At 36.0% G+C, this 20,006-nt stretch overlaps 1 protein-coding gene across 4 annotated transcripts in view; it reads left to right on the forward strand.

Annotated features, from left to right (window-relative positions):
* CDK6 (cyclin dependent kinase 6) overlaps window positions 1-11,722 on the forward strand; it is a 128,538-nt gene extending 116,816 nt beyond the window's left edge. For 2 of the 4 annotated variants that reach the window (XM_081343858.1, XM_081343859.1), the window contains exons 8-9: window positions 220-362; window positions 3,555-11,722. In XM_081343858.1, coding sequence (XP_081199984.1) covers window positions 220-362; window positions 3,555-3,648 — 237 coding nt within the window. In that variant the 3' untranslated portion in view covers window positions 3,649-11,722. Of the gene's footprint in view, window positions 1-219; window positions 425-3,554 lie in introns of all 4 variants that reach the window. The other 2 variants (XR_014028488.1, XR_014028489.1) reach the window with 2 other exon arrangements.
* The last annotated feature ends 8,284 nt before the right edge of the window (window positions 11,723-20,006 follow it).

The raw sequence follows: 20,006 nt of genomic DNA on the forward strand, positions 1-20,006 counted from the left end.
ATAGCTTTTTTCAATAACTCAAGACTAATTACATGCTGCTTCTCTTAAAAGCAGTGCTGATGACAACATAGACAAAACTTTGACTATATCTTAAAAAGATCATTATGTAATAAATCCTTGCCTTTTCTTGATAAGTTTTTTGGCCAGCAGTAGAAAAAGTGTGTTGCTGGATCAACCAGAGTGTTGCCTACTACTAATTATTTTCTCTATCTTATACAGAAATGTCTGACATTCAATCCTATGAAGAGAATATCAGCTAATGATGCCTTAACCCATCCTTATTTTCATGACTTGGAGAAATGCAAAGAGAATACAGATTCTGATGTGTCCTCCAGTCAAAACTCCACAGAGATGAATTCACTGTAAGGCTTTATCAGGCTAACCTAAGGATGAACAAAATAGTTTGATAAGATCACTGTTAAAGGTAAAAGGCATCATTGCATGTTTGAAAACTTTATAGAAGACTTCACATAATTGTGTAGTTCTTCAAAATGATGCTCTGCCTCTCCCAAGGAAAAGAACCTAGTTAGGCATGTTTTGACAATGAAACAATGCAAGATACAAAAACTTTAAATGGGTTCCACTATAGTTTGTTGTTTGTTAATCTATCTGGAAATCTACAGAATGAGAGAAGCTGTTGATCAGTTTTGCTGCCTTTTTCTTCTAGTGTTGAATGGTGCCACCATGGATTAGAAGAATTCAGTCTATCTACCAAAACATGACTTGATTTCTGTTTCTGGGTGCTGAAGTTTGATTTGGTGCTCCTCTGGGAGTTATGGTGGTAGTTTGTTTTGCTGTTTATTTGCTTGATCGTGAATTCAGAAATATTTTTGAAATAATATTTAAAAGAGTGACATTTGAATCTCTCTACCCTAAAGTTAAGAGAAAAATGTAAAAGATACACCTGGCTATTATAATCCACAGGATCCTTCCTTAATAAGAGATGGAAGATGATAACATTTTATTGTGTCTGTGACTTAATCTTCAAATATTAATATATACATTTGATAAAGGGAACAGGTGGTTTTAAAGAAATTAATTTGTAGGGATCATTCCTGTGATCCGCTAAATTTATGTCAGTCACTGCACAACATTTCATCTTTATCTTTTCTGATGAAAATTATGAATTTCAGTTTTATCATTTTCAGATTCAAGGATGAAATAAGAAAAAAATAAGTGTTCATATGCACACCTTATTTTGCTTGCCCATATATGCACACATGTGTACATAAACTAAAATGGCAACCTGAAAATAGCTTCTCCAAAATAAGCCCTGTTGGATTTAGTGAGGCACAGCTGTGTATAGAATTGAATCTTTAATAAGTTATAAACTGTTCCCATTTATTTGTGACTAAACCTCCATTGAATCCCATTCTGCAGAGCACATACACACACATTTAAAAAATCTGCAGTCCTGTGCGTTTTTCTCCTGAGGGTAAATTATTTTGAACAAAATGTGCTGTATTCAGCTGCAGATATATAAAAAGCTGGTCCTTTGAAATCTCTGGGACAATAAAGTATGAGTAAAATCCACAGGGATAATAATGAAAGTACTGTATGGCAGTGTAAATATGAATCTAATTTACTGAAACTCACTTCTACTTAAACATGCATTGGATTATGCAATGAGAAAACAGGTGCTCATAGCTGACATTCAAGCCTGTATGTCATGATTGCAATTAACTCAGGCACCTTCACATTTGCTTCAAGTTTGCTTCCAGTCTGACATTTTATATAATTCAATAATTTTATTTTTCTATATGAAAATATTAGAAAACCCTACTTGTTAATGTTGCTCTGCCCTACTTTGCCTTTCACATTTGCTTTATCAAGAAGCCAACTTTATGAATAAGTCACATGGATATGTTAGCACAAATATTTTAAATCTTGCATTATATGTCTGTATGTTTTAGAGTTTTTGTAAAAAAAAATAGAATTTTAAAAAGAAATTTTATTTTTGTAGCATGGTTTGATGAAATATTCTTAATCCATTTCTCATTTGGTTGCCTTAGTGTGACTCTAATATAGCTCCAGTGCCAATATATTAATGGTTGCAACAAATCAGAAGATGCAGGTGCTATTGGAACTAATCAATGGATTATACTCTTATCTATTATAATTGTTGCTCTGCTATCTAATTCATTTTTGTTTACTGAGTTATATCAATCATTTCTTTATACTTTGAATGTTAATTCCTGGGATAAGTCCCCAATATTTTCCTGTAAAGTACTCATTCATTTTATTTGTACCCTATATAAGGGATGAAAAAGTGCATGTATCCAAAAAATTAAGGATTGCATTTGGTTTGTTTTCCTAGGTGGTGTATCTCAATAATTTGTTCTCAGTGAACACAGGAAGATTCATGTGAATATCCCTTTGTTTTGGTTTTACCAGTCTAATCCCCTTTGGTTGTATCAAGCCTACAGTTGTCCATATTACTAAACAAAATGCCCTGCTATGGAAGTTTCTCACAATTTGCACGCCTATTTCAAATCATTTTCTAGAAATTGAAATTCTGCTATGCTGACGTTTTGCATTTATCTTGAACTTCTGTAGAGTAACTCCATGACTATTGGTTTTAAGTTACAGCTATTGTAATACAGAATGAATTTAAGAAAATTTAGTGTTTTATGGGAATATCAATGAAATTATTTCAGACTAAGCAACAGTATGATATGTCATACTTCACAAATATGAGGAGTTCAAATAGCCTATTATATTTCCAATTTTTACATTGTGGAGATGCAGTGAAGCTGACCAAAAGAAATACTGAGGAACAACTTGTTAAAAGGCAGAACATATGCTTTGCATGTTGAAATATTGTATTCCTGATATTTAGTTACAAACAGTGGTTGGATTCAGCCAGTTTGCACCGGTTTGTTAGAACTGGTAGCTAATTTTTTGTAGACTTGTGCAAACCAGCTGATACCCTAGCCCTTTTTCACAAGGCCCAGAACAGACCACCAGAAGTATGTGGACGCCACTTCTGGAAGTCTGTTCTGAGCCTGGGAGGCCTCCCCCAGGCCTCCAAGGTGCAGAACAGACTTCTAGAAGTGTCGTCCATGCACTCCGTGGCCCCATTCTGGACGGGGGAGGCCTCCCCAACTCAGAATGGATTTCCGGAAGTGGTGTCCATACACTTCCAGTGGGCATTCTGAGCTTGGGAGGCCTCCCCCATTGAGAATGGACTTCTGGAAGTGGCATCCACACAGAGAACCGGTTCTTCAAGTATTTGAATCCCACCACTGGTTAGAAAGGACAAACCTTGAACTTTAAATAGCTGATTTAACTTTAATACAAATAGTACAGACTAGATAAATTAATAGTTGAATATGGTTAAATATAGTATCCTCTGTTCTTTAGATATGTTTCTATCCTCCTTGATGAATCCTAGTTATTGCATCTATATCATACAGATCTAAGCTGAACATCTAATTGCTTCTCTTAGTTTCAACATACTATCTTTAAAAATGTGTGAATGTTTGTTCTGCTATTCATGCTGCCAACTATGTGCAATAGAAATTTTTCAACTTTATGTATATCTGTTCATTTAGGTTTGGCATAGACTTAGCTCAGGGAATACCTGCAGAAGAATCTCTCCTGCCTCCAGTTCAGTTCCTTGGCTCTGATCCAAAGGACTTGTCCTAAAACTCAGAGGGGCTTGCAGTTTCCAGCAGAATTTTTCACTTTCTCATTTCTGACCACAATTCCTTAGGCTGTGACAGAAGACCCTCTGAGAAGTTTTGATGTAGAAGTGACTCAAAACCTTGCTGCACATTTGGAGTCCATCATTTATAGCTCTTTGGATTGGGCTAAAGAACAATAGATTGGATGCTGAGAAAAAGTCTTCCGGCAAAATCTTCTTGCAGCTTGATAGGAGTGTTTTGTGTATTGTGTGTGTATTGCAGCCTGCACCAGCTACACTGTTCACCAGCACACCATAAATTTTTGTCTTGTTTATGAGAATTGTTTCAGTTAGCTAGTCTCATTTCTAGCAGGAATGTGGGGACATTGAATGTACCACTGTATTTAACATTACTCTGCTTTCTTGATTTGGCCTGAATGTATGCTTACATAGCCAAAATAATGCAATTCAAAGTTTGCAGTCTAAGATAACATGTAATGGGTTCTAGCATTTTCGGTTCTATTGCAAGATATTACACTGAAGTTTATCTTTAGTACCTTTTATTATAGCCTCTTGGATAGCGATATATTTCAAGCTGGTTCTGCTTGCTGTCAGCCATTTTCTCATGACTGTTCCTAATGCTGAAAGTTATCTGCTCATGTATATATTTTGTTACTTGTTTATATAAAATATGCATACATTATTCACAGGTTACATTGTACAGATTTCTTGGCTGCTAGAAATTACAATTATTTTAAAATGTAGGATAATTCAGAAAGATACAATCTCAGGTATCTTTGCAATTAACAGTATCTGTTTTATGGCTTATATATTTTATCATATTACATATAAATTCATCCAGTAATAGAATCCAGTACACATTGGGTTTGAAAAGGTTAAGTAAATTTACAGTGTTTTTTAAAAGCTTTTACCTAGTGCTCTTTTAATGAGATTTGCTAGCATTTCTAAAATTTCTAGTTTAAACATTTTCTACTTTTCATTATGTCAGGATAGATTAATCACACATATTTTATTAATTCATCATAAACTTGTCTTTTATTCATTATATTTCACTTAATTAATACATGTAGATATAATTTTAGTTGCAGAACACATGGAAGTAACAAACTAAATGGAGTAAGAGTCAGGTTTTCAGAAAACAGTGGATGTTGGTCTGCAGAAATTTCAACTGTACTGAAGGAGACTTCAGCATACCCTTAAATTTAAGCATTTGTCTGATTAATTAGGAACAGGAAATAGCATGTAGATGAGAGAACTGTAGGTAGGTAAGAGAATGGAAATGTGCTATCACCCTTCTTTTTCCAGCATAGAAACCAAGCAGGTTGTCAGAAATGTCTGGAAAAGCAGTAGTTGCTGGAAGTCACTCAAAGCTTAAATCTCCTCTGTCAACTCACCAAAAGCTAATAAACTTTTTGCAGATTAGTAATCTCTAGAGCCTTATTTAGAAGACTGCTTTGGTACATAAATACTGACTTTCATCCAGCAATTTGTTTCCTTCTGTGGATGTTCAGCATTTTGTGTTCATAATAGTGCTAATTATATTGTCAAAAGTTAGTATAGTCAGCCAGTTGTATATTTAGCAAAGAAAAGCTTTTGACAGTTTCAATGTACATTCTGAAAGGATCTTGCAAGAATAAGATTACTTTATTGCTTTTTCAAATGTGCAGCCTGTTTGCTTCCATTTATCTAATTACTAAATTCTAGTGGAATTTTAGTATATAAAAATTAGAATTGCAAATTTGTAGCCCATGCACAGAGGTCTGGTGCCTGCTTCCATTTCAATGAACGTATCTAAGTCATTCCAGTAGCTGGCAAATATCAGAGTTAATAAAACAGGTATTTTGCTTTCAGTCAACATAATTTGGACTTTTGTTCAAAACTGGTCATTCACTGTTTATGCTGTTGCATTCATATAAATATTTCAGTCCTCCACTTGCCAAATAGACATTTCACCTACTGAAATCAATGGCCCTTTCAAGTACTAGGTTCAAGACTGGAATGTTTGATAATGTACATACTCACATATATTCCCATTTATATTTTTTCATTATGTACTGTGCAGAAAATTCATGAAGAACTTGCAGTGAATTACCTACTTATTTGTGCAGAGTTTCTTTTCCTTTTACATATAAGGAGCATGTTGTCAGTTAAAAGCCTATAGAAAAATGAAAGTACAACTGAATCACAATAAATTAGATTAAAATTGTGGTGGAGTTCTGGGAGATTCAAGATAGAATGATCTGAATCAGAAAAAACAGTACTAGAGATTGGTAGCAAAACAAACAGGTTTGATGAAATAGCAGGCTCAAACATAAAAATCTTGAAGAAATATAGGCAAATGAAGCTAACTGGCAGTCAGGAAGAACTGATTTACCAGCAGAACATAAGAGAAACAGCAAATGATACAAAGCCATAGAAAATGAAATCAACATTTAGTTTCACTTCAGAGATGTAAGCCTGAGTAGAAGCAGGTAGCAATATTGAAAAACCAGTGGCTAGCAACAGGGCATGATGTTTGAACAGTATGATTATGCCATCTTCTCCTTTTCTGTCTAAATTATCTCACGTCATTTAAAGTTGACTTCCCAAGGCTAAATAAAGCCCTTTCTCTCAAACCCTTGCTAATGACAAATCCTCTGGTTGCTGATGCCATGCACCATATATTCTTAATCCCAGTTTAGGTAGGTTTAGCTTGACAATATCCTATCAGTGATACCTATTTTTGAGGGGTATGCATGGTACATCACAAACTTTGATTATTAGGATCTATTGTTTCTCCTATCCATTGCTAATGTTTTCAAAATCCAGTTTTTCCAGTTGGATGTTTGTCTGTGGAGAGATCATTGAGGGGGAAATGACTATTCTGTGTCATCAAAGAATGAATATTTGAGTGAGTTACGATGAAAGCACACAATTATATCATTTCCATAATGGTGGATGTACAATGTTGATCTCATTATGGCTTATTATGGTGCCTATGTCTGGTTTGTGAATATCAGAAATCAGCACACTCTTTCCTAAATATGTGCATTTATTTTTTCAAACTGCTTACAGTGCCAGTGAATAGACCCTCATGTTATGCTAAACCATAAAATGATTTGTTTGGTTATGTTATAGCATATTATATGAGCTCAGTCATTTTTTTTGTAAATAATAGTTTATGGCTTAGCAACTTGTGTGAGCTAATTCAAGTAATATGTGAACCCTATTTGTGTATTTGTTTTAATAATCATTTTGATGTAAGATATCAGTGGAGTAGGCCACCTAAAACAGCTTATTATATTTTTACACTTCTACTATTCTAAAATTATTTCTTTTGGGGTGCCTACAGTCCAAAGAGACTATTTGCTGCCTTCTGCTAAAGCTTTCAAATTATGTGCATCTGCTGTATAGGCTCACCATATGAACAAAAAAGTTGATTTCTGAGGCTGAGTTTGCCCTCCTAAGATGACCATTCATTGATTAAATACTTCACTCAGTAAGATTCCATAGGTTCAACATTAGAACTTGAAATTCATTTTTTGGAGATGACAAAAAATGTCTATATATTCTGTCGTATCAAAATATGTTTTTGTCAATACATGTGTCATTTTATTTTACATATTCATATTTCATGTCTAATGTTTTGGAAATGCAAATATACATAATTAACTGTTTTCTGTCTGAAGTTAAATTATATTTACTTTGATTTGAACTATAGTCCTAAAGAAAATTGTCAGTTTTAGAGTAATCAGTGGGAATTTTATAAACTGGCTTGATGATTAGGTTCTGAGCCTGTGTGGAACTCTACATTTATAGGCCTCTTGTTTCTCTTTTCTGAGCAAGGCATTAATGTTCACCCAGTGAGGAATCCGTGCTGCCTCCCTCAGGTAAGAGAGAGAGAGAATTCTTCACGTAATTCCAGGCCATGGGTGCTTCAGAAGTTATATACAAATGCTATTTCCTTACCGTGGAAGTGACAGCAGCATTATTTTTGAGGAATCATATTCCAGTGAATTGCAACTGCAATTATAAATAAAGAACAACTCTAGATATACCAGGTTTTCTCCACTCCAGTGAGAACAGTGATTCCAAAACTGATGGAATGTGCTAGTATCTAACACAGTTGGCTGATTCACTTAATGGTGTAAATCAGTGGTGGGATTCAGCCAGTTCGCACCACTTCGGTAGAACTGGTAGCTAATTTTTTGTTGCCCAGGTCCAGAATGGACTTCCGGAAGCGGCATCCACACAGAGAACCAGTTGTTCACATATCTGAATCCCACTACTGATGTAAATGTTGATAGAATTATCTTAATGATGCCATTTCTAGTTCGGCTGGTTTGAGCTTTCAAGGCCTAGAATTATTTTCAATCAGCTGACTTTTCTATAGGATCATTACAATGCAGTTTATTAGATGGTTACAGTTTGAGGATTATATCCTTAAACAGAATTTCTGTTGAAACGCCTTCATCTAAACCAGTGAGATTTACTGGGGAGTAAATATATTTACAGTTACAAGAAATTTTTTTTGCAGTCTCAGGTTCTTGCTTGGTAAGTGGCTGATTTAATAAAGACACATGGTTAGCAACAGCATTCAAACCCAATTAATAGGGTCAACATTTATTTCCATCTTATTGTATATCTGCAGTGTAAATGGTTGCTTTTTTAAATGATGTATGTTACAAGTTACTGAAATGGATCTCTCAGCTCCTTGGAGCTGGGATAAAATGTAGTATGTAGTCTTAAAATTGCAAGTGTAGGAGACCTGGGCTCTTACATTATTATTTTCATTTTTTCCAAAAATGTTCATTATAGATTGTGAGCTGCTAATCTAATTAGACTAAAAATAGACAGGATTTTAAATACATGACCTGAACGAGCTGCATAATATAATATTTGCATTTTGCTACTAAAGAGACAAAGCTTGTTAGATATACAGTAGTATCTTTTAGATCTTGTTTTTGAAAAGAACATAGGTGAACTTGAAAAGTTTAAATAGAGTAAAATTTACAGAGCAGTACAATATAAAAGGTGCTGTGGGAAATTAGTTAGATTTAATTAGCTTCATTTTTTCTTCTTTTTTGTAGTTCTTAGAAATGAGTCTATGATTTCTGATAAGTTTTAGCTTTGATAACTCTGTATATAAAAATAAAAATATGTGACAATGATTAAATAATTCTACATTTGTTGAATGGGGATGCGGAGGGGACACTCTATTGTGTTCCTAGACACCATCTATTCAGTAAAAGACATTTGATTGAAGATAATCACTAATATCTGTAGTTACTGATGCTTTTAGCACAACAGAAGAAGCAGTATAAAAGAATAGCCTAGTTGTTGAACTACAAAGTAAAACAGATTTCTTATACTGACCTGAAATTTAAAAGAATCCATTGCATGAATTATCTGTACTTCAATTAAATATTAAACCACTGCTTGTGTATAAAGTTTCGGAGAAAAATTGTGGATTAAGGTAAGATTTGTTCTTGTCAAGTCTTAATTTTCTTTTGTTCCCCTATTATATAATTAAAAGGAAGGGGTGAGGTGAAAGGGAAATATTGATGAAGCCTATTTAGTGTTAATTATTAGAAATGGATCATTGATGATTTAAAAAATATGAATTGGCTGTCTTTGCATTTAACTCTAGTTCAGCAGGGATACAACACGTTCGGAGATTCTGCTTAAACCTGAGATACATGGATGTTTATAAAACAGTGTGCAGTATTGTACTCTTAAAAATATTGGCGTCAACCAGTTAGTTTTAATTATTTTATTCTGGTCCTTAACTGTCTTATCTCTGCTCCCATGTAACCAGTCCAAATTGAAAGCAATGTAGTGGTGGGATTCAGCCAGTTTGCACCACTTTGACAGAACCAGTAGCTAGTTTTTTGTTGCCCAGGCCCAGAATGGACTTCTGGAAGAGGCATCCACATAGAGAACTGGCTGTTCACATATTTGAATCCCACCACTGAAGCAATGTAATATAATTGTAGCCTTCCACAAAGTCTGATGAATCAGAACATTATTCTCAAAGTTGAAAAAAAAAGTTGTTAGTATTGCCTGGAGATAACATGGATGACCACCGCTATAAAAATCAAGAAGTGAAACTTTGCCTATGAAAACAAACAATCCACAAAAGAAAGTGATTATTTATCGCAGAGCTAGCCAAAGATTCAATTGCCTTCAATTGAAAAGATATGGTTCCACCCCAAATATTGCTACTGACACAGTGCACAGCGAATGGGAGAAAGTCGTACGCAGCTTTCTGAGCAGAATCTTCCAAGACTCTAAAAATGCATCTAAACTCTTCAGCATGATAAAAGGAAGAATTGTAGCATCTAATACTTTAAGAACGTGGTGTCTATACTCAATGGGCCTTGTATATTATGCTGTTTAATCTAGAATTGTTTTCTCTGTTCTCTAAAACACAACCCTTAGAATTAAGCCATTAGAACTCATTTTAATGAGATGGCAGCATATTAAATAAATAAAGTCTGAATGGTTCTGTCCTAATCAAGTCACTTTTATATCAAAATTCATTGATGATTTTTGGCTAACTGTAATAAAAGTTTCCTTAAACTGAAACCATACTTTCAGTGGAGCATTATATGAGATAAAAGATTGTACTTTGTTTTTCAGCCATATCCTGCTTTTTGAATAAGAGCATCATCAATCTACTGTTCCTTTTCAAAGCTGCATTAATCAATGTAACATAGTGTGTTAGTTATTGCTATTTAAAGAATCTGTTTCTCATTCTACTAGGTGATGTTAGATCAGTTTGCAACGAAACATCGTGGATCAAACTGCATATGTTCTGTTCTTCCAATATTTGTTACATCGGTTATTCTAGAGCAGGGGTGTCAAACTGCCGGCCCATGGGCCGGACGTGTCATCGGGAAGCTACGCCCACCCCATTGCAGAATGTACATGATTGCAGAACGTACAATCATTGCTGGCAATGGCGAAAAAGCTCCGATATGTTGTGTGACGTCACATGACATCTCGAGTTTGACATGTCTGTTCTAGAGTATCCATGCTATATCATATGTATGTTCTGCAATCATGACAATGTTGCAATTCTGTGAACATTTATTTCAAGGATAGTTTTGATAAGTGTAGAAATGTGCTGTATGAAATATGTAACATTTATGCCAAGATATGAACTTATTTTATATTACCACTTTTGAAATACTGTATATCACAAAATTATTGATGGGCTGCTTGGACCATACACGTACATATAGCGGTGTTTTCATTAATAGATATCATCAAATCTGCTAATTATAGAGATTTTAAGAAAGGTTGATAAAAGATTTGAATGTTAAAAAAAGATGTGCAGAAATATGATAACACAGTCCTGTGTGGCTTGTCATACATCTTTGCATCATGGAAACAGTCTACTGACAGGCAAAAGATTGAAGAAGACATGCAAATGTATTCACCTTCCTGTCAATTTTAAAGCAGGATTCCTTGATATAACAAATGGACATCATGGGGAAGCAATGGGAAAGTGATGTCACACACATCATGAGAGCAAACAAGTGATTCAAATTGTGTAATTCATGATGATGAATTGATGTTATGATATGCTTGATATCATGGTTTCTATCATACCTAGGGTATAACAACATTGCAGTTTATTTTCATGCTCACAGAAATGTAGATATTTAGAGCAAAATCCTTTAAATGACTGTTGAAAACAAACCTTCCTTAGTTGAGTTTAACACTAGATGTATGTAAAGGAAGCAACCAAGTATTCCAATGTAGATGAATTGTTGATACACAGATTGCAGATGTTTAGATTTGCTGTTTATTTAATACAGATGTGGAATTGGATATTTTTCTGTTTGTAAAGTCAAAAACCATGTACATATAGTTGAAGATAAACACCAATATGAGAAATTACTATCAAAACATTTCAAAATCAGGAATATTTTTTTTCTTTTAATTAGATTTAAAGCATTTTATAAGAATGTCTTCATATATTTTAGGCACCCATCTCAGCTTTATTTTTATAAACTTTAAAATTGAAGTGTAAAAATAAATGCAAAACTTTCAAATAAAGTATATTGAATTGATAACACAAAGTTTTTGTGTCTGATTTTATCACTTTTCTTTGAGTTGTAGTCAGAATCACACCAATACAAGTGGAAACATAGATATGTACATATCTATAACACGTGTAGACCATTTGATTTCCAACTGAATATATTTTGTCACACATTTCCCAAATCATTTATCAACAATTTGTATATATGCAACTAATAATGCCTTTCCTTAAAAATAATAGTTAATGTAGTCATCATCCGCAACAGAATTATTTTGTTGTTTGTAGCAAAGAGATTCACAGTTTATTTTTCATGAAAAGTTCAGCTTTTGCTTATCCTGGAATTTCCACTTTTCAGTTTTATTAGATAATCCCAGATTAATGTTAATATATTTATTTTCTCCATATTTTTTTACATTTCTACCATTTATCCTCTTGTCTTTTTTTCTAAGTTAAAAATCCCTTGTGCCATAATCTTTTTGGGTAACTACAGCTCCCTCCCTCCTTACAAATCTAAGGCTGCATGTAAATAATCACCATTGTTGATGGCAAGTGTTCATTGGTTATAAAGCACATGTTTCAGTAGCATATTCCATTAGGAGAGCATTATATTACTCTTTCTCAACTGGCAGAAGTTCTGAAAAGTACTTCCTAATATGTTTCCAGTATATTTGCAGACCTTGATGCTTGTAACTACAAGCAGCAGAAACAGATACTCTAAGCCAAGGCAATTCTGGGAAAATTGCTTCCACCTCTGGTTTTAGACAATGAATTCACTATTAAATCAATATTTAATTATTACAGATGTTGGAAAAAATGAAAGCACCATCAACTTGCTGCATAGGAAACTAAAAAATACAATTTCTTTATTTTGGTATTTCCAGAATGAGATCTGATAAGAGGAGAATATCTATAGTTCTGAACTGTGGAATCCTTAATACTCTTGAGCTTGAGTCTTTGCTTGTCTAGTCAACTGGTATCAGTGCCAGTGTGGGGGTGCTACCAATTTCTATACAGTAGTTTGCCCAGCCACTGTTGCAGGTATTGTTTTATCCTTGCTAGCAGCTTAGGGTATTATATTCTGCTGGATAGTTTGGTGTTCATTCCTACTTATTGGGTGTAGACTGCTGGAGTAAATGTATTCTTGTCTTTTTGTTTTCTTCTTAGCTTTTTATAGTCTCTTGAGTAGTGTGTAAATGTTATCTCTATGATTCAACTGATGGCTGATTTGTCTGAATGCCAAGCTTCCACAAATTCCCTATTGTTTTTGAATTTGGCTTATTCTAGGATGGTCAAAAGCTTCTAGCTGAAACTACAGGTAAGTCCTTCCCCCAAAATGGTGGGCAATTTTTCGCTGAAGGACGGCTGATTTTGCTGCCAATGCTGGGTATTTGGCAGCTTTGCTGTCCATGTATTATGAGATTAAGGAGTTTTCATTGTGTCTTCTCACTACTAGCTGATTTTCATGGATGCCCTCTGCTAGTCTTCTCCTGTCTGTCGTACATTTGGCTTTACAGTACTTACACTATATTGTAAATGACTCTTGTTAGGCTACTTAATTAGTTTGTGTTTTATAGTAATACCATCTGGTACATCATAGACAACTTGAAGGAGCAACTGGAACAAACCATGACCAGTAAACACAAAAATGCTGATAACGATTGTCAAGACTGCATTTTTAAGACCAGCTGAAAGGAGGAAAACAAAATTTCAAACTAAACTTCCCAAACAGATAACATGAATCCAAATAGATAGTCTACAAATCCCAAAAGTACAGAGGCAAATGAAAAGCAGTGGCCCCAGCCTCCCATGTTCCTAAGGATATACTGTTTATCTAATTGTATCACTACCCAAAACGAAACTGAAATTTTTTTACAAAAGGCCTTGACAGCTAAAAGAGGGGACTGAATATTCTATCAAATGCAGTTATCTTCAGAATTATCAGGGTTCAAGAAATATACAAACCAGAGGAACATCCATGGATTCAATATTCTCCTGACTCATAACAGATCATAATGCAGTGTCTATAAACTAGCACTCCTACACAAAGAACCAAAAATTTGGATCCAATATGTGGATGACATCATCTAAATATAAAAGGAGCAGAGTGAAGAGAAGATGTGTGGAACAATCCACAATATCTTCAAAGGAATAAAATTCACAAGTAAGGAGGAAACAATAACACTACTCTGCCTGGATATCCTCAGCAGGGGAAATGATAGCTCATTAGAAAAGCAAGTCTGTTGAAAAAACCTACACTAACCCAGAACTCTGTTAATAAAGTAACAATCCAGATTTCCTCAAGAAGAACTGCAGATGACTGCAAATGCACAACAGCAATTTAGAATACCAGAAAAAAGAACAAAATGGATAACCACACAATTTTTCAAAAAGTGTCTGGCAACTCGACCCCCTATGTTACAACCAAAACAAACTACAGAAAGGATAAAAATTTCATCAAAAACATCTCTTGAAACAATTAACAGACTACAGCATCACAATAATATGCAAACCAAATAAAGCCCTCTAATACCTCATAAGTACAGATAGTCTTCGACTTATGACCATTCATTTAACAATGATTCAAATATAATGACAGCCTCAGAAAGGTACTTTATGGCCTGTAAAGCACTTCCAACCATTGCAGATGTGTACACACACACACGCACACAAACACAAAATAAATAGTCCTCGATCTGTGACCGTGATGGAGCTTGCCCATTACTGTCACAAGTTGTACAATCATTAAGTAAGGTGATTAATGTGATTGCCTTGCTCAATGACCCCATCCCCTGCTCTGTCTAATGCAGTTGTTAAATGAACATACCGGTTGTTAAGAAGAGCACAGATGCCTCAGCTGTGGGGGAGGCCTTGGGAGGCCTAGCATAGGCCCAGGCTTATGTTCCCCAAGGCCTTCTCCCCCCAGGACACCCCGTGGTCTGCTTTATTTCCCTCAGGATTGAAGTTGTTGAGCAAAGTAGTCATGACATCTCAATGACAGTTTTGTTCAACAACTGAGATTATGGTCCACTTTTTGTCATAATTTGGGGTCTACCTGTAAACCAAGAGACTCAACAGCCCAAGAAGAAGAAAAAATCTTATATAGCTGGGCTTTTCAACCACTGGTACGGGTACCACCTGTGTTATATTGGCACCTGGCAGGTGCTATGCGACCATCCTAGAAAAGTGGTAGCGGGGAAGGGGAATGAGCTGAACTGGTGGTAGCACCGCACAAGCCTGAACGAGAGATGGCTGGAGCTGCAGGGCTGTCAGGGCTCAGCGGAAGCGCCAGGATCAGTGCCAGGCTCCAGCTGGAGCTCGGCGCTGATCCCGGCGCTTCTGCTGAAACCAGAAGCGCCAATCAGCTGGAATGTTGCAGCATCTCCAGGGTTTTATTATTTACATTCAGATGCTTGGCAACTGATTCATATTTATGATAGTCACAGTGTCCCAGGGTCATGTGAAGTGACCAAAACCTGCTGCAACCACCCAGCAGATGGGGGGAATAAAAACCAAACACCCACCCCACCCCCGCTGCCAATCCTCAACAGAAATGCTCACAACAATGAAAACCTCGGATAGGAGGAAGAGCGCAGCTGGGCAGGAAGGCAGGTGTCTTGCTTGGCTGTGGCTTGGAGGGTACTTTTTTCAGTGCCATTGTAACTTCAAATAGTCACTAAGCGAATTGTTGTAAGTTGAGGACTACCTGTACTTCATCAGTTTTTTCCTTTTTTTTTTTGGTCATCAAGTTTTTGACACCTTGCTAAGCGACTGGTGGTACTCAGATGTTGCCATATCCTAAAAGTGGTACAATGGGTGAAAAGGTTGAAAAGCCCTGATATATGGCATACATGCAATAAAAGGACTTTAAAAGCCACTATTTAGAAAAGATGGGCAGAAGTTTAGTGTCCATCATCAACAACAATCATGAACACTAAGTAGCAATGAGAAGACACAATGAAAATGCAGATTTGAACGGGAGCAACTAGAAATGACCCATGACAACCCTCAGGTGACTATGGGATGAAAAGTGTAGACAACTGCAATTTTCAGTAAGCAGCTGGGGACTGGATCTGGGTTTTGCATTTTACTTTTGTATATATCTCTGGTGTTTTTTTTTCTCTCTCCCTTTCTTTAAAGAGATTAGAAATTTCCCTGATTCTTATTATTTCAATCTTTTGTACACTTTGTTGTATAAGTCCAGCCATAATACAGATTTGGACTGCATTAAAAATTAAAAAAAGAACAAACTAAGGATTTTGACTATTATACATCATATATTCTTTACAATGTTGCTATAATGCCAATTAAAGCTTTTTCATCCTGGTAGTGCAGATTTAGTAAGGTCTAAGGCCCTGTTTGCTCACTACGCAGTACAGTCTAACATGTACATAAATGGCAAAAATGAAAACTGCCAGAAGGATGAGTCTACAAGTCTTCAATATTTGCTCCTGCTTTTTTCTGAAAAGGACAGAGAAAAGAGAACAGCTTATTAGGAAACCTTTGCTATGGTAATTCACTCGGCCCACTAGCCTTTCATTGGCTGGATACTTTCCAAACTATATCATCTATACTCAAACAAACCATTAGGAAATGTAGCCCAACATATCTGGAGGGCATCAGATAAAGTCTGATCAAGTGTTTCTCAATAGGGCACCAGAGGGAAGGGGCTCATTCCTGATATATTTTGGGGTCTATTAAGCATCAGGCTGAAAGGAGGACTAAAATGGTCTCAAGAGCAATAATCAGATCACCTTGTGAAAGAGTAGTTAGCTCAAATGTAGCACAAAGCATGGAGTGGCACCACTCACAGGAAAGAGCGAATTGAGGGGGAACCTTTCATTTCCAATCCAGACATTTTAAAGAATAGAGACTTTTCTAAATATTTAAAGGGAAGAGGAGGGAAGTACATTCAAACCAGGTGAATTAAATCTATAATTACAGCCCATATTGGTTAGAATAAGACATACCTGCAACACAAGCTCAGCTTGCCTAGTATATTCCTTAAAGTCTAGAAGCCATGAGGGGAAAATCACAAGACAAATGAATAGATTTTCAGGCACATGTATTACATTAATAACTATATTGATTGTAGAGTCATTGCCTAAATTACATGAATTTACAAATAATTTAATAGTTCAGATTCTGATTACCAAACACCCTTTGGATCATATGTGTATCTCTCACTCAACTTCATCTCTTCCAGATCAATTCTTTTTTAAGAAGCAATCTGGTAGTTCCTTTTCAGACTAAAATTATTCTTAAAAAGGACATTTTATTAAATGTGGTAGTTTCCAGATTTCTAACATAGCTCTCCTTTAATGTCCAATACTTTTTTGCAACTCTTCTGAGTCTTGCCAAAAAAAAGTCATATGCAGATTATAATACATAGCACTATTCTCTGAAATATAAGATTTAAAACAAGAAATCCTAGATTTCACCTATTTGCAAGAGGCCCTTCATATAATTTTTACTCCTAATTCCTCAGAAGCAGCTTTTGTATTCCCCAATTTCTACATTCAAACTGTTTTTATCTTATGGTCAACCACTAGTAATTGAATTTCTCTCAATTATTCTCTCTATATAAATTAGCATTGCTTAACCTTTTTACCCAGTTAACTCCTGAAATAATTTTCAAATCTCAGTGAACCCTTGCATAAAAATATGACTTCTACAGCTGGTATTACATGGTGCACAAAGTTAAAAAATCATATACCGTATATTTATTTTTATAATCTCTCATGAAACCTCTAGCCATCTCTTGTAGAATGCCATCTAAGAAAGGCCACTCTAAATTATCTACTGTCTGGCTAAATCTGTGAAGCCACAGAACAGACAAGGAGATTCACCATGTCCTCCACTGGATCTGTTTACTGAGGTTATCAAAGCATTCTTTTGGTAGCCAAATGATGCCATCTGAAGGTAGTGTTTCCATCACTCCTACAGATTAGGAAAAAGTAATTGCTCTCCATAAGTATAGGAGCTCCAGTCCTACTTGGGCTCTTGAATTTAGGGTTCAAAAGCAATATTATCCCTGTAATCTCTAATGAGGAATATATCAGGGAGATTCTTGTTCCTTGTGTTGAGTATTCTCTACACCAAGGACAGAGCACACGTAGCCTTCCCTATGTTTTTAGTTCAACTCCTAATAAGCACAGACAGCAAGCTGAAGGCCATCATTAATAAGCAAATGATAGGCCCCATGTTCCTAATCTGCACATATTAGAAATGATTGTGCAAGGTTTCACAAAGGGATTGTTTCCAAGTGATGGGAGGGCTTGAATCATTTATATTCCGAATTATTACTGAACTCTTGGTAACAAATCAGGAGGAGCCTGGTAGCGACTTTTCTGACTAACATTTTGTATTAAAAGGCATCAGCTTTCATGAGCTGCAGCTCACTTTATCAAGTGCCTTTTATCCTTAAAAATCTTCCTTTCTCGTTCAAATTCTCCTTTCTCTTCTTTGTTTGGGGTTTCAACTATTTCTTCTTGGACCTATGTTTTCAGTTTTTTAGTTTAATATAGTTAAATCCCAATTCTGGATTAAATAGATTTTTTTTCTCTGAAATTCATTTTATGCAAACATTTGCTATGACTTCTTCCTTTCCTTGAAGACAGTTTGTATGCAGAACTAGAAATAAAATAATTTCCCTTTTGGCTCAATATATAAAGAAAAGAAAAGAGAGGGATGCTGTGGCTCAGTGGTTTAGGACGCTGAGCTTGTCGATCAGAAGGTCGGCAGTTTGGCGGGTCGAATCCCGAGTGCCGTGTAACAGAGTGAGCGCCTGTTACTCATCCCAGCTTCTGCCAACCTAGCAGTTCGAAAGCACGTAAAAATGCAAGTAGAAAAATAGGGACCACTACGGTGGGAAGGTAACAGCATTCCGTGTGCCTTTGGGGTCTAGTCATGCCGGCCACATGACCACGGACACGTCCTCAGACAAGTGCTGGCTCTTCAGCTTTGAAACGGAGATGAGCACCAGCCCCTAGAGTCGGAAACGACTAGCACGCACGTGCGGGGGAACCTTTACCTTTTTATAAAGAAGAGAGAGAGAGAAAAACAGGAATTAGTCCGTTGGCTGGTCATATACCTGCTTTTCTTGAGAAGGAATTCCTTTGAAAACAGATACTTTTGTCCTCCATAATTTAGGATCTTTCCCTCCTGTCATTTCTTTTAATATTTCCTCCTGCAGACCTTGAATAGATGTTTCAAGCCACTCCTCCACATTTAGATGAGATGTTTCAGGCCCTCCCTCTTGGAAATGATTAAGGGCAATATCAAGCCATTCCTTCACATATGGCATGGATTCTTCAGGACATCCCGTCTGTATATTTTGTATGGATTGTTGGAGCCATTCCTCCAAGTTGTTTCTGGCTCCTTCTGGAAGCTCTTGCCTGAGTCTTTTCAAAGATGTTTGTAGCCATGCTTGAACACTTGTTCTGGATGCAGTAGAACCATGCTCTCTGGAATTTGCTAAAGATGCTTGCAACCATCCATTCCTTAAGCTCCTTTGAGATAAAGCAGACTCTACCCGAAGTACTATCTCCCTGCTGCTTCTCAGGCTTACTTTTGATTCTTTAGACAATTGCTTTTTGAAATCCTGGATGCCTTTAATCGATGCTTCAAGCCATTCCTGGGGATGTAGATGTGGTACTTCAGGTCCTTCTGGTTCAAGGTTATTTATAGATATTTCAAGCCATTTTTTGATATCTTGTTTAGCTGCTTCAGGACTTCCCTGTTCCAGGTTTGTCAAGGATTCTTGAAGCCAATTTTCCAGAACTAGGTGGGGTGCTTTAGAAGATGACAGGCTTTCTAGAGATCTTTTAAGCCACTGTAATATATTTTCCAAAGGTCCTTCAGAACATTGCTTCTGGAGGTCCTGTGTTGATTTTCCAAGCCATCCATTATTTACGCTATCTTGAAATTTTACCTTAGACTTCTTTAAATCCTGAATGCTTTTAACAGATGCTTCAAGCCATTCCTGAGTTCCTAAATGCAGTTCTTCAACTCCTTCCAAGTTCTTTATAGATATTTCAAGCCATTTTTTGGCATCTTGTTCAGGACTTCCTTCTTCCAAGTTTTTCAAGGATTCGTCAAGCCATTTTTCCAGAACTGGTCTAGGTTCTTCAGAAGCTGAGATACTTTCAAGCGATCCTTGAAGCCATTGTAATATATTCTCTGCTGGTTCTTCAGAACATTGCTTCTGCAGGTTCTGTATTGATTTTTCAAACCATCCATTTCTTAGGCTATTTTGAAAAGCTATCTTAGACTTCTGTAAATCCTGAATGCCTTTAATAGATTCTTTGAGCCATTCCTGGGTACTTAGAT

The sequence above is a fragment of the Vipera berus genome (genome assembly GCF_964194415.1).
Source record: "Vipera berus genome assembly, chromosome: Z".
Taxonomy (NCBI): domain Eukaryota; kingdom Metazoa; phylum Chordata; class Lepidosauria; order Squamata; family Viperidae; genus Vipera; species Vipera berus.